Source organism: Mytilus californianus, unplaced genomic scaffold (assembly GCF_021869535.1).
Source record: "Mytilus californianus isolate M0D057914Y unplaced genomic scaffold, xbMytCali1.0.p SCAF_3, whole genome shotgun sequence".
Taxonomy (NCBI): domain Eukaryota; kingdom Metazoa; phylum Mollusca; class Bivalvia; order Mytilida; family Mytilidae; genus Mytilus; species Mytilus californianus.
Genome location: NW_026262679.1, coordinates 127,340,584 through 127,365,505, shown reverse-complemented (window position 1 = coordinate 127,365,505; position 24,922 = coordinate 127,340,584). Strand labels below are relative to the sequence as shown.

General features: G+C 31.3%; 1 protein-coding gene across 2 annotated transcripts in view; it reads right to left on the bottom strand.

Moving 5' to 3' along the window:
* Positions 1 to 7,020: 7,020 nt before the first annotated feature.
* LOC127736146 (rhotekin-like) overlaps positions 7,021 to 24,922 on the bottom strand; it is a 42,665-nt gene continuing 24,763 nt past the window's right edge. For both annotated transcript variants that reach the window (XM_052246695.1, XM_052246694.1), the window contains exons 3-13: positions 24,200 to 24,249; positions 22,077 to 22,130; positions 19,709 to 19,829; positions 19,272 to 19,431; positions 18,622 to 18,653; positions 17,326 to 17,423; positions 16,928 to 17,037; positions 13,608 to 13,733; positions 12,980 to 13,145; positions 11,903 to 12,016; positions 7,021 to 11,241 (exon numbers count right to left, since the gene is read on the bottom strand). In XM_052246695.1, the coding sequence (XP_052102655.1) occupies positions 11,105 to 11,241; positions 11,903 to 12,016; positions 12,980 to 13,145; positions 13,608 to 13,733; positions 16,928 to 17,037; positions 17,326 to 17,423; positions 18,622 to 18,653; positions 19,272 to 19,431; positions 19,709 to 19,829; positions 22,077 to 22,130; positions 24,200 to 24,249 (1,168 nt within the window). In that variant the 3' untranslated portion in view covers positions 7,021 to 11,104. The remainder of the gene's footprint in view (positions 11,242 to 11,902; positions 12,017 to 12,979; positions 13,146 to 13,607; positions 13,734 to 16,927; positions 17,038 to 17,325; positions 17,424 to 18,621; positions 18,654 to 19,271; positions 19,432 to 19,708; positions 19,830 to 22,076; positions 22,131 to 24,199; positions 24,250 to 24,922) is intronic.

Here is a 24,922-nt window from a genome sequence, read left to right as displayed (position 1 = left end):
GATAGAGGATTATTGCATGCAGTGCTAGCAATGATTTCCTTAAAACAAGTTTATAAATTATTGAAACAAACATAAATATGGACCAATTCAAGTACACCTTCTAGGGTGCCCTTGACTTTTAATAGCGACTCAGCAAGAGGTTTTTTGGAATGTTAAGGTTGTTAGAGACTTTTTGTAAACAATAAATGCTAGCACATCATGGACAAACAAGTGAGTAATCTATGTTTAAAATTTTATAATGCAAATCTCTGTATTAAAGTCTGTGGATTTTCTGCAAAAATCTTGGCTTTATTTGCAACAAAATCCCCAATTTCTAATAAATGCAAAACAACTATAAATAATATTGCTTTGAACGAAGTTTCCCTTTGGTATATGTACAAAATGGCACATCTCTATTATTCATTATATTTGCTGTTTTGATATTATCCCACTTTGACAATTTCGTAATATACATGGCTACAGAAGGGGTCATAAACCATAACTGCAGGCCTAATCAATTCCTTGAGGTATCAAGGCTTTTATGCTTTAAAAAAAATATCTAAACATTTTTCTGTACCAGAGGACCTTAATAATCGCTCAACTGAAACGAAACTAAAAACTTGATCTGCTACATCTTATGATATGATCTACAAATGTATATTCAAAATACCTATTCAATTGTTTCTGGAATTACAGAAGAAAAAGTGCATAACTGATATTTTCAACAATTTTCAATGTCTGAGGACATCCTCTGCAAAAATTGCTCAACTTAAACCAAACTCAAGCTTGATCAGTAACTTCTTATGATAGGACTACTATATCAGTAACTTCTTATGATAGGACTACTATATCAGTTACTTCTTATGATAGGACTACTATATCAGTTACTTCTTATGATAGGACCACTATATCAGTAACTTATTATGATAGGACCACTATATCAGTAACTTCTTATGATAGGACTAATATATCAGTAACTTTTTATGATAGGACTACTATACCAGTAACTTCTTATGATAGGACTTCTATATCAGTAACTTCTTATGATAGGATCACTATATCAGTAACTTCTTATGATAGGACTACTATATCAGTAACTTCTTATGATAGGACTTCTATATCAGTAACTTCTTATGATAGGATCACTATATCAGTAACTTCTTATGATAGGACTACTATATCAGTAACTTCTTATGATAGAACTACTATATCAGTAACTTCTTATGATAGGACTACTATACCAGTAACTTCTTATGATAGGACTACTATATCAGTAACTTCTTATGATAGGACTACTATATCAGTAACTTCTTATGATAGGACTACTATATCAGTAACTTCTTATGATAGGACTACTATATCAGTAACTTCTTATGATAGGACTACTATATCAGTAACTTCTTATGATAGGACTACTATATCAGTTACTTCTTATGATAGGACTACTATATCAGTTACTTCTTCTGATAGGACTTCTATATCAGTAACTTCTTATGATAGGACTACTATATCAGTAACTTCTTATGACAGGACTACTATATCAGTAACTTCTTATGATAGGACTACTATACCAGTCACTTCTTATGATAGGACTACTATACCAGTCACTTCTTATGATAGGACTGCTATACCAGTCACTTCTTATGATAGGACTACTATACCAGTAACTTCTTATGATAGGACTACTATACCAGTAACTTCTTATGATAGGACTACTAAACCAGTAACTTCTTATGATAGGACTACTATATCAGTAACTTCTTATGATAGGACTACTATATCAGTAACCTTCTTATGATAGGACTACTATATCAGTAACTTCTTATGATAGGACTACTATACCAGTAACTTCTTATGATAGGACTACTATATCAGTAACTTCTTATGATAGGACTATTATATCAGTAACTTCTTATGATAGGACTACTATACCAGTAACTTCTTATGATAGATCTACTGTATCAGTAACTTCTTATGATAGGACTACTATACCAGTTACTTCTTATGATAGGACTACTATATCAGTAACTTCTTATGATAGGACTACTATACCAGTAACCTTCTTATGATAGGACTACTATATCAGTTACTTCTTATGATAGGACTACTATATCAGTAACTTCTTATGATAGGACTACTATATCAGTAACTTCTTATGATAGGACCACTGTACCAGTAACTTCTTATGATAGGACTACTATATCAGTAACTTCTTATGATAGGACTACTATATCAGTAACTTCTTATGATAGGACTACTATACCAGTAACTTCTTATGATAGGACTACTATATCAGTAACTTCTTATGATAGGACTTCTATATCAGTTACTTCTTATGATAGGACTGTGATAGGACAACTATACCAGTAACTTCTTATGATAGGACTACTATATCAGTAACTTCTTATGATAGGACTACTATATCAGTAACTTCTTATGATAGGACTTCTATATCAGTAACTTCTTATGATAGGACCACTATACCAGTAACTTCTTATGATAGGACTACTATATCAGTTACTTCTTATGATAGGACTACTATATCAGTTACTTCTTATGATAGGACTACTATATCAGTAACTTCTTATGATAGGACTACTATACCAGTAACTTCTTATGATAGGACTACTTATGATAGGACTACTATATCAGTTACTTCTTATGATAGGACTACTATACCAGTAACTTCTTATGATAGGACTACTATACCAGTAACTTCTTATGATACGACTTCTATATCAGTAACTTCTTATGATAGGACTACTATATCAGTAACTTCTTATGATAGGACTACTATATTAGTAACTTCTTATGATAGGACTACTATACCAGTCACTTCTTATGATAGGACTACTATACCAGTAACTTCTTATGATAGGACTACTGTACCAGTAACTTCTCATGATAGGACTACTTTACCAGTAACTTCTTATGATAGGACTACTATATCAGTAACTTCTTATGAGAGGACCACTATATCAGTAACTTCTTATGATAGGACTACTATACCAGTAACTTCTTATGATAGGACTACTTTACCAGTAACTTCTTATGATAGGACTACTATATCAGTAACTTCTTATGAGAGGACCACTATATCAGTAACTTCTTATGATAGGACTACTATACCAGTAACTTCTTATGATAAGACTACTATATCAGTTACTTCTTATGATAGGACTACTATACCAGTAACTTCTTATGATAGGACTACTATACCAGTAACTTCTTATGATAGGACTACTATATCAGTAACTTCTTATTAGAGGACCACTATATCAGTAACTTCTTATGATAGGACTACTATACCAGTAACTTCTTATGATAAGACTACTATATCAGTTACTTCTTATGATAGGACTACTATACCAGTAACTTCTTATGATAGGACTACTATACCAGTAACTTCTTATGATAGGACTACTATACCAGTAACTTCTTATGATAGGACTACTATATCAGTAACTTCTTATTAGAGGACCACTATATCAGTAACTTCTTATGATAGGACTACTATACCAGTAACTTCTTATGATAAGACTACTATATCAGTTACTTCTTATGATAGGACTACTATACCAGTAACTTCTTATGATAGGACTACTATATCAGTTACTTCTTATGATAGGACTACTATATCAGTTACTTCTTATGATAGGACTACTATACCAGTAACTTCTTATGATAGGACTACTATACCAGTAACTTCTTATGATACGACTTCTATATCAGTAACTTCTTATGATAGGACTACTATACCAGTAACTTCTTATGATAGGACTACTATACCAGTAACTACTTATGATAGGACTTCTATACCAGTAACTTCTTATGATAGGACTACTATACCAGTAACTTCTTATGATAGGACTACTATATCAGTTACTTCTTATGATAGGACTACTATACCAGTAACTTCTTATGATAGGACTACTATATCAGTTACTTCTTATGATAGGACTACTATACCAGTAACACTTTTTTGAAATGGTATTACTCCAATTCTTTCCATATGCAAGTAAGAGTCAGAATGATTATCAACTGTCATGATTTTCAAATAATTACACTCAAAGGTGTAAGTATTAATTGGAAACAACCTCAATTTTAATTCACCACAGTTAATATCGCATGACCTGTTACATAATTAAATAGACACAATTTATCACACACCCAACTGAATACACACATTCTTGACATCAATAGTAAACCTACAAATGTATTATATATTTTAATCTACACTACATTAAAATATTCTGTTAATTTTGCTAGCTAGCTGAATGATTAATCAGATGTGTTTTTTTTTCAAAGAAAATACAAAAAATGAAAAAAATATGTATAAAAAATGCAAGCAAATTTTATTTCACTTGTAAAATCAGTGTCATTATCATCTGACATAAGTCAATAATCAAGTTCTAATTAATTAGTTACAATTATCAGAAATTTGGTTGAAACAATAAACAAAATTGCATAACTCTTACCTGAGCATTTTCTGCAATAAAATTTATTTGTTTGTTCTATATTTATATCCCATTATATTGCTATTTTAACAGTAAATGGAAATATCTCAGCATTAGGTAATTGTAGATTCAAGATTCAATACTTTATTATTGTACATTTAAATTTGAATACAGGAAATGTATTTTTTCTTAATGAAGAATGAACACCAATTCAGATAAAAAATAGTTATTATTTTTTTTTATTTTTGTTGTTGAGAAAGTGCATTTCGAAGGCCTCTTTCTGGAAATTATCAAGCCAGTTATAATTAATGGCATATAAACAAATATATTACTTGTTTGACGATTTCCCTTTCCATTCTTGTCAATGACATTAAATTGCAAATATTTATATAAAAAAAAAAATCTGACAAAGTCTAAAATTGAAATATCAATGTATATATCAATATTTGCATCAATATTGCAAAATTCCCTACCTTTGGACATTAACATAGAAATTTTACAGTAAGATTGGAAATGAAAAGAGAAAAAAGAAATTGAAAACAGTAGAGTCAGAAAGAATATCAGACTAGCTATGAATATGGCTGGATCACATCGACGATGCTTTGATTTACTAAAATAATTGGGTAAAAAACATCTACAAAAGGATAATGACAAAAACACATCCATATCTTAATACCAATTCACATTTGCAGTCTTAGATGTATAGAAGTATCAAACAATAAGTTACAATTTGCCTTTTAAGTTTGATAACAGATGTGTAGAAAGTAAAATAACAAAAATACCGAACTCCAAGGAAAATTCAAAATGGAAAGTCCCTTATCAAATGGCAAAATCAAAAGCTCAAACACATCAAACGTAAGAAAAACAACTGTAGATCAATGATGTAAATATAAAAATAAGAAAATGTGGTATGATTGCTAATAAGACAACTCTCTACCAGTGATCAAATGACATAGAAGTTCATAACTATAGGTCACTATAAGCATGAGAAGCCATTGACGGTATTTTTCAATACTTTCATATTCTACAATCAAGATTCTGATTTTCATACACTTCCTAAAAGCAAGTTCCAGTAAAGCCATTGATGCAGACACCCAATTTTCCCCCAGCTCACCTTCTTGAAACAATGATATTTCAAGATTAGATAACATACTCAAACTTCTATTTGGGTCAAGAGATTAGTTAAATATTTCAGTGAGTCGCCATGTTTTAATTGTCCATTTAAACATTATTTTCCTTTATTGACAGGAAGGTCTTGCCCATGTTTATATGTAACTTTCGACATGATAACATCACAGGCAATGTTGACCTTAGCTCTGTCATTTGGCCTGGAGCATACAGCATGGTTATTCAGAATCAAGACATGTGCTGTGTGTTGTGTGCATGGAAATAAACAGTTTTTTCTTGATACCTTCCCAACAATTACCATCAAAAAGAATTGTGGCAGTAATTTAATGGATATATGAACAGATTAAAACTCCTGAAATTACCAACACTTAGATATCGTAGACTACGAGGCGACATGATCGAGACGTACAAGATTCTCAATAACATCTATGATGAAAGGGCATCAAGTGGTATTTTCACATTAAGTAGTGGTTCAACAACAAGAGGGCATTCTTTGAAGTTAGTAAAGAACAGGAGTAGGCTGGATGTTAGAAAGTATTATTTTACCAACAGAGTAGTGGAAGTCTGGAACAGTTTTCCTGAGACAATTGTAACTGCCAAAAACGTTAAAACATTCGAACGAAGACTAGATAAATATTTCACGATCGGAGGTAGCACAGTAATCAACAGTGATAGTGACAGTGAAATAGAGCCAAATATAGAGGAGCAAGCTGATCTCCTGCATTTGAAAACACTTAGGTAGACTTAGGTAGATATCAAAGTTGATGCAATGGACCATTTTAATCTTGCTGTAACTAAGCCTTTGGAAAACAGTTATTAAGCTCATTGACAAGACCTTTCAGTAACCTTAAAATGAAGAACATCTATTCTCTACTATTTTAACATAAATTTCCCAACGGATTGTGAAAAAATTGTTCTCCTCACTAGTGAAATATCTGTTCTTGGCAAATGATTGGTCGAAATTTAATTATGACGTAAAATTTTCTTGGTTTCTACTGAATTTCCTATTGTGACGTCATGAAAAAAGGGGACCATGCCTGATGACGTCACATATAAAGAACACAACTTTCTGCAAATCTTTGAAAAGGAAGGATAAAAATCATTAGAGAAACAGATTCCACCATTATAACTCATGTATTACAATATTTCTCCACTCTCAACAGTTGAATTTTGATTATTTAAAAGCTCTGCAAGCCACACGCTTTAAATATTAAAATTTAACTGTCTCGAGCGGAGAAATATGGTAACACACTTGTTGCAGTGGTGGAATCTATATTTCTATCCATGTTCTCTGAAATGCATGTAAATCCTGGGAATGCTGTTCCATTTCAATCTTTCCCAATATACAACCAACTTGTAAGTTTACCTGGCAGCTTTACACTTACAATTAGCACCTACAACCAAGCAATCAAAAATATTTTGACAATTATACAAATATAACAACTCATAATAGGTTAATTTCATTTGATTTTATTTCCACTGAGGTTAAAGTACAAGTTTAACAGACATCACAGAATAATTATCATTATGCAGTCATAACCTCCAAAACAATCTTACTACTATTACTCACAGTGAAAACCTTGCTCACACAAACATGGTACATTTAAATTAATTATAATTGAATTATTGTACATGATTGTGTCCTTAACAAAATCATGTGACTGTTCATGTCCTCCATGTAATAGCAATATTATAAATGCAAATTTTCTGAACACAAAAATAATCTGATCAATCATGGTTATATACTGTTGAAAAATTCTTTAATTGTAGACCAGGACTGGATTTTTTATATAAATAACTTTAATCATAAAACGAGCCCTATTCCTTTCAATTGTAGGCTGGTAAAAAATGTTTGGTACATATTTATCTCGTGTTTGAAATTAATTTATGTAGAACCAGAAAAGTAGCATTTGTATTTCTAGTCTGGTTTATTTCATGATAAAAAGAAAAATAACGAGCAATGTTTCCCTTTCCATTCATACAAAACTAGGTTGCACTTGACTTCATTAACCTTTGAAAAAAGAAATAAGGAATTATATATATGACAGACAATTGTCTATAAATTTAATCGAAATTAAAATAAAAATGGTTGACAAAGGATAACTTCTGGATTGGTCCCATATTTTAAATATATTTGGCCGATATTCATTGTAAGTGTTCACCAACTTCAATCAACACAACCTGAAATACAACAAATTCCTTATTAAACTGATAAACCTCTAACATTTAATTAAACTCTTTACAAGTAGATAAATTCTTATGCCGGCTTTTGTTTGTATTTATTATTTCATTTATAGTGTATGTAAGACGTGGTCACACAATCCTGGCAAGACAGTATTGTAAAATATGTAATTCACAGGTTTATTGTCATGGATAATCAATCTTGTTACTATATAATGGTATGAATTTTATATATGTATTATTACAAAATGTCATGAATACTAGCAAATTATAAAAGAGAGGATACCAAAGATACATTCAAAATTGTATAAGTCGAAAATAAACTGACAATGCCATGGCAAAATAAATGGGGAATATGTCCATGGGACAAAGACGATGCCCCCGCTTGCATATAACATTACAAAGGGACATAACTCAAGAACGGTAAAAGTGACACTACCCAAATTCGTACTTGATCTGAGTTTTGTGGTAATCAGCATAGAGTATAGTTTCATAGCATTTGGTTGAAGCAAACTAAAGTTAGAGAACGGAAATCAGTTTTGGTAAAACTTAATGACCCCTCCACTACAGCGGGGGCATAAAAATAAGAATTCATTATTATCTGACATCAATAGTATTACAATACAGTAATTACTCAAACACATAGATTTCTGTATGTTTCTGTTCAATTTTCTTGTTTGAAAAGGTAGCAAGGTTAAAGATATTTTCACACTCCTTACAAAATCGAAAATGTATGAAAAACTTAAAAATGGAGAATAATATCTAAACTATATAAATTCTTAAGAAAACATTTATGAATACAAAACAAATTTTTATAAACTGGCTAAAATTTTCCAAGTGTCCTTCTACCTTAGAATCAGCATGGAAGTAATACACTTTGTTTTATTTTTCAAAAAATCAAATGAATTTCTAAAAATCATACTCTGTCAGGCACCACAAAATTTACCTGACCTCAAAATTGAGAAACAAATATTTTGACCCAGTAAAATCACTAATATTACATACACTTTTACAATAATGCTACTGTGGCCATACTTGTACAATATAATTTGACTTGCAAACCATCTTTTGCAGGGTGAGACAGTATTTTTATAAAAGTATCACTGGTTCAAAACATCAAACATAAAGGCATCTAGTGATTACAACACTATACAGGGGTCAACAACCAACAAGCTTTTACACTGTATCATATATGTACATATGACAAAATATTTACATATATTGTTACCATAGTATCAATGTGTTAAAAGTTTTGGCTTGCACTTTATTAAAAAAAATAATTCACAACTTTCTTCCTGAATAAGCAGCAAAATATTAAGCTTTTGTTTTGAGAATATTAATATCATTTTATCTACAAAATTTTTTTTTAATTATGAAACCACTTTTTAAAGGAATGTTATCAAGATGCCATTTTGATAAAGTTAATATTTTCTTGATTATAAAATGATAATGATTTAAAATGAAATGCTATATTTATATATATATAAAATAACCTTGACATAAAATCTTGGACCATGGGCTATGTTCTTAAAATATCTGAAGTAAAATTAATAACATGATAGAATAAAACAACAATTTTTTGCCTTTAGGAACTTTTTTCCTATTCAAAGAAACAATAAAAGTATGGACAAAAAGTAATATCTGATTACATTGATAAATGTATAAAACTGATAAAGTACCTATAAAAATACACAGAGCTGAAAATGATATAGAAATTTAAGGAAATGAATATTCAGACAATTTTTCATCATTATCAGAATGAAGTCTTAAATACCATGAGAAAGAATGGAAACAAGTGAATCTGTGAGCTACTGCTCACTAATAATACCCCCGCCCCGCTTAAAGTATAAGGTAAACAGGAAGTTGTTGAAAGATGAATCTGAAAACGCATCACACGGTATAGCTGACTCATATAAAGCCTGAAACCAAATTTCAGAAATCCTTGTAATGTAGTTCCTGAGAAAGATGTGACGAAAAATATTCATGGGACGGACTGACGGATGGACAGACAGAGGTAAAACAGTATTTCCCACTTTTTTAAAGCGGGGGTATAATAAAAAGGAGGGGAATTCAGGTCCATTTTGGCCAAAGAAAATTAGGTTTTTAAGAAATGCTTCTAATTTGGTAATAATATAGGGAAATGTAAATGAATAAGACAAGATTTGTAGTTTAATACCATTATTACATTACATCATGTCCATATTTCACATATTGGGATTTTTTTCAAATTTATGCAGTTTTCCATCAATATTTCCTAAGTTGAAATATTGGCAACAGCAAAATACCAACTAAATAATTCTAGACAGGCATGTTATAGTTATTTACATAATCCCTCCAAATTTAAAGTTGTTATTTTGGTGTGCCCATACTTTTCTCATCTTATATATACACAAAACAAGGGGAATAAAGAATTATACACAGTACACTAATTTTGTCATGGTTTTTCCCAAGGTAACTCATCAAATGTTAAATCTATTTGTAGTTTTTATGCCTTTTACCTTAGTCCTGTTAGAGCAAATTATTATTTTTTTGCTAATGATCATGTATGGTAACTTTCGAATTTGCTCTAAATTTTGGGCCAAATATGACCCTTATTAACCTACTCCTTATTGTTAATTTTGTAAATAATGATAATACATAAATTGAGAAACAAAAAGGGTCCTTTCACCTATCTGTGAAAAAACTGATTTAGAAAATCAAAACTTATATATTAATGACATATCTATTATTGCACAATGACAATGCAAAGAATGTTTTACAAAGACTAGAGAGAGTTATTTACATGGAATAGTTTACAAGTAGCACTATAGAATAGAATATTTACACAAGTCAAAATGTAAATAAAAATTCTCATAAAACAATGGTGTAAATGAGTATAAAAATTATAAGACTATAAATGATAAATGATAAATGCCTGTTGGAAAATTTTATTATTGAAATATTTTGTCATTGGGTATAATAATCGTAATATTAGGAGGTACTGCATTCACAAATTTCTTGCATGAAGTAATGGCAAAGCTGTTTTCCTAAGGGCAGAATCTGAGAACTATCAATTCCTGATATACAAACTCAGAATCATACTTTTTTCTATAAATATTTTGTATGTGAATGCAACTGAAAGAGCATTGAACAAAAATCTGCTTATAAGAATGCAAATCTAGAAATAACTTTTAACTTTACAAATAATCTTTAACATGATTTAAAATAAAAATACTCCAATAAATAAAACTGTGTATTTTTACAAAAAATGCAAATAGAAGTTACACAAAATGATTTTTTTGACAACATAAATAGTTAAATGCAGAACTAACTAAACATGAAAATGAACACATTGGCTGTAATTTATAGATGATTAAATACTAGCTGGTACTGGTCGAAGGATGTGGATTGTCTCCCCTTATCTGTTTTGCTTCACCCATCAGCGTTGATAGCATCTCGTTTAATTGGTCATCTTCTAATTTAATGTCACTAGAAATACTGCTTCTGGATGAAGAATCTAAAGAAAACAAATCTTAATTTGAAAAAAAAAAAAATATTTTCATCTTTCTTTCTTTCCCCCCAGAAATTGGTTACTACATGAAGCTGAACATTTCAGTTTATAAATGATTGCAATTTAGTACTGTGTGCCAAGTAAAATGTTGTTTTTTTTCTCAGTTGAAAAAATGAAAATCCAAGAATCTTGCTGATGGTTGGTAAGAAATCAGATTATAAACTTTGTAATGATCCAGTATTGGTATATTTCACTAACCACACACATTATTCTAAATCTGGGCCCACAAATCTTTGCTCTTACCCTTAAATGCTGCATGCTTAGGGGAGAAGCAGTAAATACCAATTTGTGAAATCTTTGGTTTGATCCTGCCTCCACACTGAGGGTACCACCAGACCTCTGAGGCAGTCAATCAACAAAAACATCAACAATAATGCACATATAGGCAAGTTTTTAATGATAAAATTTGTTGTATTTTCAATTCAAAAATCATACAAATTATTCAATTATTAAAAGCTAATATTTTTTTATAAATAATTTCAGGTTTATATTTTTTACAACCCAATAACATTGACATAGTGGATCCATAACCAAGTAAGGAAAGGGAGATAAAATTTATCACAATGAAATTATCTCCCTTTCCACACTAAATTTATTAGATTCCTACCTGATATAGGTGTGTCATCATAAATAGAACTCTTCCTGAGGAAAGATTTTTTACGTTTTGACGGAGATGGAGAAGGTATATCCATTATATGATCACAAGCTTGTTTCCACAACACTACAAATACAAATATCATTTAAGTATATTTAAGAACATGACTACAGTCGTTTTCTTCTTAATAACTGGTAAATTGGAGTTTTGATATGTCAATACTTTTAGAATGTCAGGCTCAAATTAACTATCAATAATTTGCTCCAGTAATCTCCAGTTTTATAAAACAGTGTATCATTACCATTAAGTGAATATGTTCTTTTAATCTATGAGGTCTGCACATTTACTTTATAGTATTAAGTTATGCCATCTCCAAAATAATTTTAAATGTACAATGGCACATGTTATGAAATAATTCTGTCAAATATGTTCCTTTCAATGTAATTTGTAAGAGATGATGTGTTGACCAACTTCACCATATATAAAAATGGTGATGTCCATGTTTTCCTGAAGATTTTGTAATGATAAAATGTTTTGGATAGACAGAGACAGACACACAAAGAAAATTTTAACTCTTCTTGCATTTATTGTCAGAAAGATGTTTTCAGAATAATATATAACTGGTTATCTGTATATACAGATAATGACCTAACATAGATATATACTAGAACACACCCTCGACATCCCGGGTCTGTGTATGAATTAAAGTACCTATGCATTATTTTAGCCTGGATTTTTAGCATTCATATTGTCATCTGATAAAGTCATGCTGATTATAAGGTGCAGTTTTCACTGCTTTCAAAATCTTTCTGTTTGAACCCATCCTGGTTTTCTTACTACAACCGGAAACTACATGTAACATATACTATTGGTATTGGTATCGGATTCACCCCGGAACTTGTTAATTATTGGTAATATTAATTATGTGGAAAACAAAAGGCCTGGAATGGTATAATTTTTTTAATCACCACCATTGTCCTATATTAGTTATATATAAAGTTGATTTCTTTGATTTGTCGTTTTTTCGTCACGCTGGCTAACAAATTGGACCTCATTATTTTAGTAGTATATATATAGATATTGACTTACCTTGGTCTAACAAATGTTGCTGTAGAGCATCCCACCATTTTGTAAGTTCTTCCTGATTATCTGTGGCCATTGTAAACAATCCAAAAGAATCTCTCTCACAAGTCCGTACATGGAACATATGAGATCTTTTAATTCTACTGGGATCCGCACTACTAATCTGAGTATTCTGAAATTAGAAGAAATTCTTATAAAAAACTGCAAATGTAATTTACACTGATTTTCTGGTTATATCCAACCCAATAAACACAATTAGGCAAAATACATACATTTTGACCTTCAGTGCTAATTGTGTTAATCCTGCCATATGTTTATGTGTCTCTCTGATGTCAAGAACTTCTCATGTAGTTCTCATGGTATCTTACTGATTATGCTCATTTAGGAATCCAAAGTTGACCACATTTATTGGATAGTCTCCCCTAAATTTATTCAAACCTTCAGATTATAGATGATTGATTGTTGTCATATGGACACATGGTTATAGTTTTAAGATTTTATGATGACTATAAGATGTCTTTTCATTGTTGCTAAAGCTGTTAATATGTAGTTCATCCCACAACTCTTTTTATTCATATTCATATGTTATAAGTATTAGATACTACCATGAGGTGTATATAAAGAGAATTCTTACTTTGGTGATTGGAATTGTGACTAGAGGTTCTGTGACTTCTACATCATCAGAAGATGACCAAAAATCTAATTTTAGATTCTTTAACACACACCAATATCTCTTCCACTTAGCTAAATCATCATCTTCCTGGAAAGAGAATAAAGATTACACATTGACACTGTATTATACTATATATACAGTATATGGAATGACCTGGTGTAAGGCCAGACTTTTTTTGTTATCGAGGAAATTTGTCGAGAGGGCAAAATAAAAATAAAAGTGCAATATTTGTCCAGTCGGTACTATAAAATAACAAGCATTCTGAGAGTATTGCATGGCAATACATAATCCCCTACCAGGTAAAAATTCGTTTTACTGGAACAAAATGCTAACTTGTTCTATAACTTGTCATGGTGTAAACAAAAAGTAAATATCATGTCAATATCTTCAAGCATGACTAAAAACAGTGTGGAAAACTGATTATATGAGTGAAAAAAACATTAGATATGTTTAATAGTTCTCTAAAATTAGATATGATGTGTATATCTATTTTCAAATTATAATCAAATATAATTAATAGTTCCAAATATTTTTTCTTTCATTTGTCACAAACTAATATAGTAATATAGATTTGTAACTTATCTATAAAATGTCAACAACATTTATCTACACAATGTAATGTCTTGAAATATATACATTAATAAAAATAGATTATTATCTAATTAAAGGATTTCTCTTCATAAATTTTTCTTTATATATATAGCATTCAGAAAATTAGTTTATACTAAATAACAAACAAACCTGCTAAAAAATTCTTCAAATAATTTAACAATGAATGTCTTTTAAAAAAATGAGTTATCTCCATTTGTACAGAAATATGGTTTAACATAGTACTCTAACATTAGATATGGTCCAGAGTTATGGTCCATAACTCTGGACTAAATTATCAGACCGAAACAAAATTGGAACTTGATCTGTAACTTGTCATGATAAAACAATATACCAAATATCAAATCAATATCTTCAAGCATGAAGAAAAAGTGTGGAAAGCTTATTTGGCGGACTGACAGAAGGACAGACAGACAGACAGACAGACAGACGGAGTGCAAACCTAAAGTCCACTTCAACTTTGTCGGTAGGGGACTAAAAATAAAATCTTCATATGCGTTCAATTTTTTTTTTCTAGAAATTTATCAAATGACAAGAACTATGAAAGGAGAACAGACAAATACTTACACCTATCTGTTATGAAAATATGAACTATGTTTAATATGAAAAAGAACAGATATGGGACAATGGCACGAAAACATCACCAAATACCAAAATAGGTTTTTATTCATTCTGTATTGCCTCTTAATATTGATCCAGGCAAATATATATTCTCTCCCAAAACTTTATATTTAATGGCTGGGGCATGATTTAATATGTTTTTTTTTAAATAAATAAAAGACGAACGTGTAAAGGGCACAGATGCCCTCACTGGCTAAACCCAAAAAGGGACATACATTAACTGGAGTATGGTGAAAGTGACACCACCCAAATTAGAACTTGTCACATCTGTGTTTGGTGGTATAAATAAGCATTGCGTATACGTCTCATATAAACATGTATACTGTTTATAAAACATACTTAAGTTAGAGAATGGAAACTGAAAAAGGGACTTTCTGACATATGGACGGACAAGGGTAAAACTTAATGCCAATGTAGTCGTACCAAGGGAATCAAAACCAAATATGAGCTGAATCCTTGATATCAGAAGCAGAGTTATATGCATCAGAAATGTTGGATGGATTGATGGGCGGAAGAACGAACAGATGTGGGGGTATACTATTCTTGGGAATGATTGGCTGATTGACAGATAACAAGTTACTGGACCTACTTTAGCCATAGGCTAACACAGTTTAAAAAACAAGCAAGTCGTTATAATTCTATGAATGAAGAAAACAACACCCCCACCATATTACAATATACAAAGTTTATTAAATAAAGTGATGAATGTTCATAAATAAAACGTGTTGAATCGACCAGTAAACTAATTCGAATGACAAAGGAATATAAAATTTACCAATCAGAGGAGATTAAAATTTGAAAGATAAAGTATGCATACAAAAAGGTACTACGAGTAATGTCAAATGTATCCTAGACTGAATTAGGAAACTTTAATTAATTAAAGAAGTTTTTAAATTGAATTTTTATTGTATCGTTTAATAGACCACCCACATCCTACATGGGCATGATTTATATAGACTGATATCCTTGACAATATATAAAAGGATCCCACAAAAAAGGAAAAAGACAAACCCAAAATACTCCAAAACACTGACAGGCACGTCGGGTTGCACACCGGCATCGTCTGTTTGAATGGGGCTGATGCTAACATTCATGTCCGCCAATTTAGTGGACAACATGGTACCAATTGTGTCATCTTGTTGACATTTAACGAATTTCAACGATCATAAACTTCTATTGAAAGATCTGGTTTTAAGTTTTATGTAAAAAACGATTCCCTGGCAGAAGTCGCTATATTATTTTCTGAACATGCTAAGGCCTTTTACAGCTGACTATGTGGTATAGGTTTTACTCATTGTTGAAGGCCGTACGGAGACCTATAGTTGTTAATTTCTGTGTCATTTGGTCTCTTATGGAGAGTTCTCATGGGCAATCATACCACATCTTCTTATTTTTAAAAGAGAAAAATTGGAGACCACGAAACCATACTCATATTTTTATTACTTTCTGGGGATTTCGTGAACAGTCGGCAGGAAAAATAAAAATAACAAAAATGTGTCCATAGTACACAGATGCCCCACTCACACTATCATTTTCTATGTTCAGTGGACCGTGAAATTGCGGTCAAAACTCCAATTTTTGACATTTAAATTAGAAAGATCATATCATAGGGAACATGCATATGTGTACTAAGTTTCAAGTTGATTGGACTTCAACTTCATTAAAAACGACCTTGACCAAAAACTTTAACCTGAAGCGGGACAGACGGACGAACGGATGAACAGATGCACAAACGAACGGACGCACAGACCAGAAAACATAATGCCCCTACTACTATCATAGATGGGGCATAAAAATAGGAAGCACTAGATAAAAAAAAGTCAGGCCAAATGAATGACACATGTACTGTAAAGGCAGTGAAGTCCTCTCAATGGTGAAACCGCTTAGAATTTCTATGGCCAAATAAGTTGTCGTCAACTGCTTATAAAAACAACTCTTTTTTTAATAGATTTTATTATTCATTTTATTCATATAATATTCTTGTAAGTTGAAAGTTTCACATTCAATAAGATTTCCTATAAACAAATCATTTGAAAACTACTGAAACTTACTTGAAGATTTAAGTAGCCTATATGAACTGGATTGATCAGCGACAGAGGTTGAGCCACAATTCTACAGCAGTAATGACCAAACAATGGAAGCTCACAGCTACTATTACTATCTGTTAATGAAAAGTCAGTTCATGAAACAATCATAATGTCAGCTCTAGATGTATAAGATGACTGTCTACAGAAGATTTATTAAGTGTTTTCACAATAAATTAATATGCAAGGCAATAATGAATTGAAAAGAAAATAATTATCTTTTTTTGCCTTTGTTTCCAAAAGAAATTCTAAATATCCAAACATTTTGGCAATTTTTTCTTTTTTTTTCATTGATTCATCTAAAAGCATTATACAAACATCCAACTCTAAAGATTATAAAATAAATATTTGTATTAAAGCAGTACCTGAAACTGGTTCCACAACTAAATCAAAAGTTCCAACAGAATCATTCACACCTTGTAGTGTCATAGTCCCTTGGGCAACCATGTCAAATCGTGGACCCCTGAAAAAAAAATAAATCATTTGTTCAAAAGGCAAATATGTCAAATGGTTGACCTGTGAAATATATAAACTGTTGTCACAGAGATATGTCTCGCCTATTTGTTATTTTGATAATACAAATGTTAAAATTAAAACAGCAATACTTTAACATGTACATGTAAGTTATGCAAATATTCAAAGTCAATGAACCATGACTGAAGGTACATGGCAAAACAATCTCCATGGAAATGAGATGTGCCAATGCTAATACAACTGCATACCAAATACCATAGACTTATAATAAGTCGTTCCCTTTCAACTAACCTAAACACAAACATTAGTGGTTCCCCATAAACTGACCTAATCACAAACTAATACATTTAAACTAAGCAAAGTTTAGAAGTCAATAGACCATGACTGAGGGGGCAGGGCCAAATAATCTGCATGGTAATGAGATGTGCCAATGTTAATACAACTGCATACCAAATATCATTACCTACAACTAGTGGTTCACCATAAACTAGACCTAATCACAAACTAATACATTGTTGACGCCGCTGCCGCTGACTCCGGAAACAGCATACCTATGTCTCGCTTTTTGACTCCGTCAAGGCGAGACAATAAAACATCATGTACATTCTGTCAGTACCTATATTTTGCCATTGCACAAGATCTTAATTTTCTCTGACAGCTAAATCCATTGGATGTTGGATGTGTACTGATCGATATTTTAGTCTTCGAGCATGATTTTTTCATTAGTTGTTATTGGCTTTGAACTAGCTTTCAGTAACTGCGAGTACTCTCAGATATGTTTTTTGTGCCTTTAGCTATTTTGAGATTTGTATCAATCTGATGAGTTTAGCCCTTTTCAACTGATTTGTATAGTTTGTTCTTATGTTGTGCTGTTACATCACTGTCCAAGGTTAGGGGAGGGTTAGGCACCCACGAACATGTTAAACCCCACCACATTCTGTGTGTGCCTATTCCAAGTCAGGAGCCTGTAATTTTATTGCTTGCTATGCTATATGGGTTTTGCTCATTGTTGACAGCCATACGATGACCAATAGTAGCTAACTTCTATGTCATGTGTCTCTGGTGGAGAGTTGTCTCATTGGCAATCATCTCATCTTCTTATTTTTAAAGTGATACAGTAGATGAACTACTTAGAGCACTTGACCACCAAGGCCTCCTAGATAATATAAAAGCACTTTAATACTTACAGAACCATATTTCCTATAATGTCTGTATCATGCTGAAATAAAAACAAAGTACATTTAAATCACTATATATTTTGTCCTATATTCTTTAATGGTAGTTTTCTCAAGTATATGTCATTTACATGTGGTAGAACATGCAATAAAAGAGATACTGGGTATATGCAACAGTGTGTTACCATTCAATTCACTCGTTTGAAAAAGTACATATTATCCTTAATGCAAAATAGTTCTCTGCATTTTAGAATTACAGAATAATATTTCTGATATTAGATTATGCATTATTTATAAAATCCAGTGGCAAGATCTAAATTGTACAATCTGAAAGCTTTATCAACAAACATTTGCTCTGGGAAAATATCAACCCAATGCCCCCGCTTGTAAATATAAGCCAAATTCAGCATTTTCAATTTACAAAGGGGCATAACTCTAGAACGGCAAAAGAAACGCCACCCAATTTCAAACTTGATCTGTTTTTGGTGGTAATAAGCAGTGTGTATAAGTTTCATAACATTTAGTTGAGGCAAACTTAAGTTAGACAGTTGGACATTCAGAACGAAGAAAGGGTAAAACTTAATGCCGCCTCTGCCGTGCAGGGGCAGAAAAAAAAAAAAAACAGGAGCAAAACACAATCATGTGATCAAATATATACATACTAATCCTGACAATCTTTTTCCTACACTCCTCCCCACAGAGCCAGACAAATCATTAATCTTTTTCTTCAGTTTCTTTGGAGTGCTGGCAATTGTCAAATCTTCATGCAGCTTATGGCAAAATATTTCTACTTTACATTCAAAATCATGTGCAACATTTTCACTGAAAAAAAAAATTATCTGGTGAACCTTACAGACTTATGGTTTACTAGCTTGTTTATATTTTTGTTTACTATTTGCTAGATGATTGTATATTTCTTCGTGTTTGAAATAATTTTCAAACAAAGCTTGAGTTTTATTTATTCAACCATTTAACCAGAAAAGAAATGAAAAAAATCTAATACTAAATAACATGTCCAATTTATGACGAGAGCTTTCTTTAGTGAAGTTGACAATGTAACTTGATATGATATATGTATTTTTGTTGTACATGTACTTACAATACAAGGGTATCATCAAACGTCAAGTCTGTCATACTCCTGTCTACATTGTTTATCATGCAGGTATCGTATATATCACTATCAATCTTTACCAGACAGAATACAGCATATCTTCTGTAGTCTGAAAAAAGTCAGATTTATAAAGAAATTTAATTTTCAGAAGATAATGCCCTGTTCAATCTGACACTCAATTTATACTACTGTGGATTCATTATTATTTGTGGGATAGTAATTGTCATGGATTTCTTGTGTAAAGGTGAACCATGAGTTTAAATGTTCAACATTCTAAAGAATTCTATAGGCTGGCAAAACCAAGAAATCAAATATCCATGAAAATACAATTGATCGTCAATCCACAAAATCATGAAAAATAAATGAATTCTCAGTATTTCAAGCTAATATTTTTGTACTAAAATTAGATATTTCTTCCTAATAACACTTGAATGAGTTTGTTTCTAAATGTCAAACTCATAATGATTATATCCATAGGAACATGTTTAGCTACAGGTATGGCTGTACAAATAAAAAAAAATCTATTCCAAAATCTCTTAAATTTTTGCATCTGTGTTTGAGATACCAAGAGTCCATTATATTTATTTTAGTTATAGTTCCAGCTTTTCCAAAAATAACAAGTGAAACTGTGAACTACTGCTCACTGATGATACCCCAGCCCAAATACTTGACGTTAAACAGGAAGTTGTTGAGTGTTAAATCTGAAAACGCATCACACGGTATAGCTGACTTATATAAACCTTGAAACCAAATTTCAAAAATCCCTGTAATGTAGTTCCTGAGAAAGATGAGACAAAAAATATTCATGGGATGGACGGACGGACAGACAGATGGATGGATGGATGGATGGATGGATGGACAGACGGACAGACAGAAAAACTGACGGAAAGACAGAGGTAAAACAGTATACCCCCACTTTTTTAAAGCGGGGGTATAATAAAAACTTTGTTGGATGGATGGCAGTACTGTACACCCTTCACAGGAACTTAATCCTATAAATAGAACTGTAAAAATTTGTGTAGATGGCATACATTTATGTCTAATGTTTCCTATGTCAGTAGCCACCATGACAATCAAATAATACATGGGTTGTTCCAGCAAGGCACTGCAAAATCTCAACTATGAGTAGGTGATTTTGTACAGTGAAAATGTAAAAGAAATTCTAAAATTGCCTCTATATAGATGGTTATCCAATTTTCAAAGTCCCTTACCTGGATACAAATAATGCTTAAATGGAATAGCCATGAAGTGCTCTCTCAATCCCTGAACAACAATTTTTTGGAACAGTCCTAAAATCTACTTTATCAGAAGTCATCATTTACTCCATGTTTCATAGATTAAAATGATAATTACTGATCTATTTAATCTATTTAATCTCTTTATTTATAGATTATAATTATAATTAATTACTTCTATCTAATCTTGTAACTTTTATAATTAATTTATGCCAATTATGTGAATTATATAATTACTGTTTCTGCTAATGTTAAATTTGCTATCATTATATTGCTAAAGGGTAGCATCAATCCTTGTTAAAATATGTCTTAGTGCATGATAATGAAGATTATTCATAAAACATAATGATTTAGACAACACTGATAACTAAGCTTTTTTTGTGTGTGAAATGGATTGTTTGAGGTTTGTGAAAATCTGTTTGTTCATGACATTTTTCAATTCATGTCTACAAATTTTCCATATAGCAAATCATTGCAACACACTATTATTTTCATTACAAATAAATTTAGAAAAAGGAGAAAGTATAGTACATTCTAGGACTTAGTTTATCAAGATCTTGTGATCATTGAAGCATAAAGATCACATTTATTTTGCATTTATGAATAATATTTGGGGTTATAGTTGTTTATGTGTTTGTTTTTTTCTCAGTAAGTGCCAGACAAACTATCCTTTGATACATTTTGGTCATTTTTCCATATTAATCGTTTGAAATATGAAAAGCTAAATTTATCTTTATTGTACTTTTCATTTATCTGCTTTACTGTCCATTTCGCATTATCTTTATATGAAGATAATCGATTTGACAATTTGTAAAGAGCTGTTGAAGACCTTCCAGTAACTGTCTACACATGGAACATCAATACAAGAGCTGTTGAAGACCTTCCAGTAACTGTCTACACATGGAACATCAATACAAGAGCTGTTGAAGACCTTCCAGTAACTGTCTACACATGGAACATCAATACAAATGCTGTTCTTCGATAAATGGTTATTCCCAACTGCATGCATATCTTGAAAATTGTGTCCCCCACAATCCCATATTCCTTCTGCCCTATGCTGTTTTGAATTAAACCTATTTTCATATATTAAGAATTCTTGAAGTAAAACATGAAAAACTTACCTCCTTTGTTTTTAAAATGATCTGTATCTTTCCACATCAAAGGTATTCGTAAATCTGGAAAATGAAAAATAAAGTGAAAAAAAAATGTTTTCTATATCAACAGACTGGAATATTCTGATACATATAAATAGGTAAAAAATCTATTTGTAATATAACAATTAAAAGCAAATAATAAACAGTTATTGCTTTAAATGCTTGAAAAAGTCAGCCTTAATTATTTATTTTTTCTAATTCACAATAACCTAATACATTCATATTTTTTGGACACAAAAATATTGACAGGAATGACTTTCTTTTTGAGATTTTCTGTAAGTCCTACAAAGACTTGCATAAAGGTTGGTCCATAGTTTTTCTGTGAGCCCTGCAAATATTTGCATAAGGGCTGGTCCTTTCTATTTCTGTAAGGCCTTTAGAAACTTGTAATATGGCTGGTATGTTATTATTCCGTTAGGCCTGTATAAGGGCTGGTCTCTTAATTTTCTGCGAGGACTGCTGTGGGTTTTTTTTTTTATCATGAAGACTTGTAATATTTTTTTTTACTACTCCAGAAGTTAAATAGAACTGTTGGTAAACATTTTGTGTAAATATGGCCATTCACAGACATTTTTTAAGGAAGGACAAGTATTATATTCTTTTTTTTTCACACAAATTAAATCACAGCTAAGTTTTCCATATTTTCAGTAGAACCCCAGGTGTGCTCAATCTAAGTCTTACAATGAAAGTGAAATAAATTACATGTAAAGATTTTGATATCTTAAGATTACACAAAGACCTAAGAAAATAAAACCGAGACAAACAAATATTGACCAAATGATTGGATATGGACACTTCCAGATAAATACATTAAAAAGAGATAACCAATATTTGTAATGGGTGACTTTGAAAGTGGATATTCCAGAATGACAAACAGAACGACCTCGTTTAAGGACAATACTGATAAGCTACCAGTATAAACAACTATTTACATATTCTGATGGCCTTTAGTTGAAGATTTTTACATTATATGTACAAACAGTTACATACACTGGTGTATGTGTTATCATATTATCATTATTCATATAAACTTCTGTACATTTTATGGCAGTACAAACAAGCTAGAATTAAAACTATTGCTGACTAACGATACCCCCACTAAAAGTATTCCGTAAACAGAAAGTTTTAAATACTACTCATTACACTGTAAAACATGCTAATATGAATGTTGATACCAAATTTCAGAATGCACAGATTCATAATTACTGAGCAAAATGTGATGAAAACTTCATAAATGGTCATAATGTAAGAATAAGATAAGATAAGAATTTCATTAATCTAATCAAGAACCCATAAAGGGCATCATTTCACAACAACAACATATGCATGCACTGAATATATAACTGATAAGAATTCTGTCAACTGGAATTCAATGAGCTATCAATTTGAAAATGAATAGTCGAGCATGTACACATAAAGCTTGATACAAAATTTTATGAAGAAATTTCATGAATCTGAAGGACAGACAGGGGTAAAACAGTGTTCCCACCTCCTTATCATTTCTTTTTTTTTTTCATATTCATATTAGCAGTAGGACCAGAAAAGGATTAAGTCTGAATTTTGTATTATCTCAACTAATAACAAATGTTGACCTGTTATAATAAACCTGGCATGTTTGTTTGTTTTATAGAAAGTATTAGCAGCTTTCCAAATATGATATTTTTCAAGATTTTGCCCAGATTTGCTGCTTTAATGTACTTTAAAGAGCTATTTCTTTTGGGTAAACATTAGTCACACTCTTCAATCAAAACCCCAAATCACATGGCTGAATTACACATCTTCACGAAACATGTTGGTTTATGCATATATGGTGGCTTTATGGCCTATGTTTTCTAAAGCAAACTTCCGGTATAGCCAAATTTAGGCCTTATTCAAAATTCCTTAATTAGGAGTGTACAGTTGGACAAGAGTTGTACAGAATGGAACCATTAACAGAACTGGCAACTTTTACATTTCTGGTATGAAGAGGAGGGATAGTGATTTCTCAATTTTTTTATTTTTTTATTTTCGATGAATGGAATTTCACATTTGGATTTCCTGTCTTATGACTTCAATCTTCTTTGCAATTAGACTTTATTGATGACTTTTACCTGTAACACACACTCTGGCTGTACATGGCACTTGGTTACCCTCCACTGACCTACAAAATACAAAATCTGACATGAACAAATTACAAGTAATCATCTAATATTTGTACATATATTGGGTATTTAGATTGGGGTAATTATAGGTTAAATAAAAGTCGACTACACTCTTAAATATATAAAGACTTTGTATATATGGCATCATAAAACACTTTTCCTTTCTATTTCAACCTTACAATGTTTGTACCTTTACTAGTTGGCCAAGTTATTTGACTTTTCTGATGCACTTTACTCGAGGATATTAGTGCACAATTTAAGGATGCATACATCATTACACGTCCTTAGGGTAAACACTACATAACATATTACTTTATAAAGGAAAGTCAACAAATCAAGGCAAACCACATTTGTTTACTAAAGGACAAAACAAGTGCAATCACTACAATGTAAACATTTTATTTTACTTATGTTTTATTCACATAATACTTCAGTCCTTTTCAAAGCAGTATTTTACTACACCTAGAGACAAGCCTACAGAAATACATGTAATAACTTCCCTGGACGACAGTGGAAATAGGTATCAAGACCAAAACTGACTGTAAGGCAGGGGTTGAAATTGTCTGTAAAACCTCAATAGCCTTAGGTTTTTCAGTGCTTATATTTCACAAGATCAAACAGAACAAGTGCTAGACCAAGTCTAATAAAAGAACAGAGTTCCAATGTCCCCCG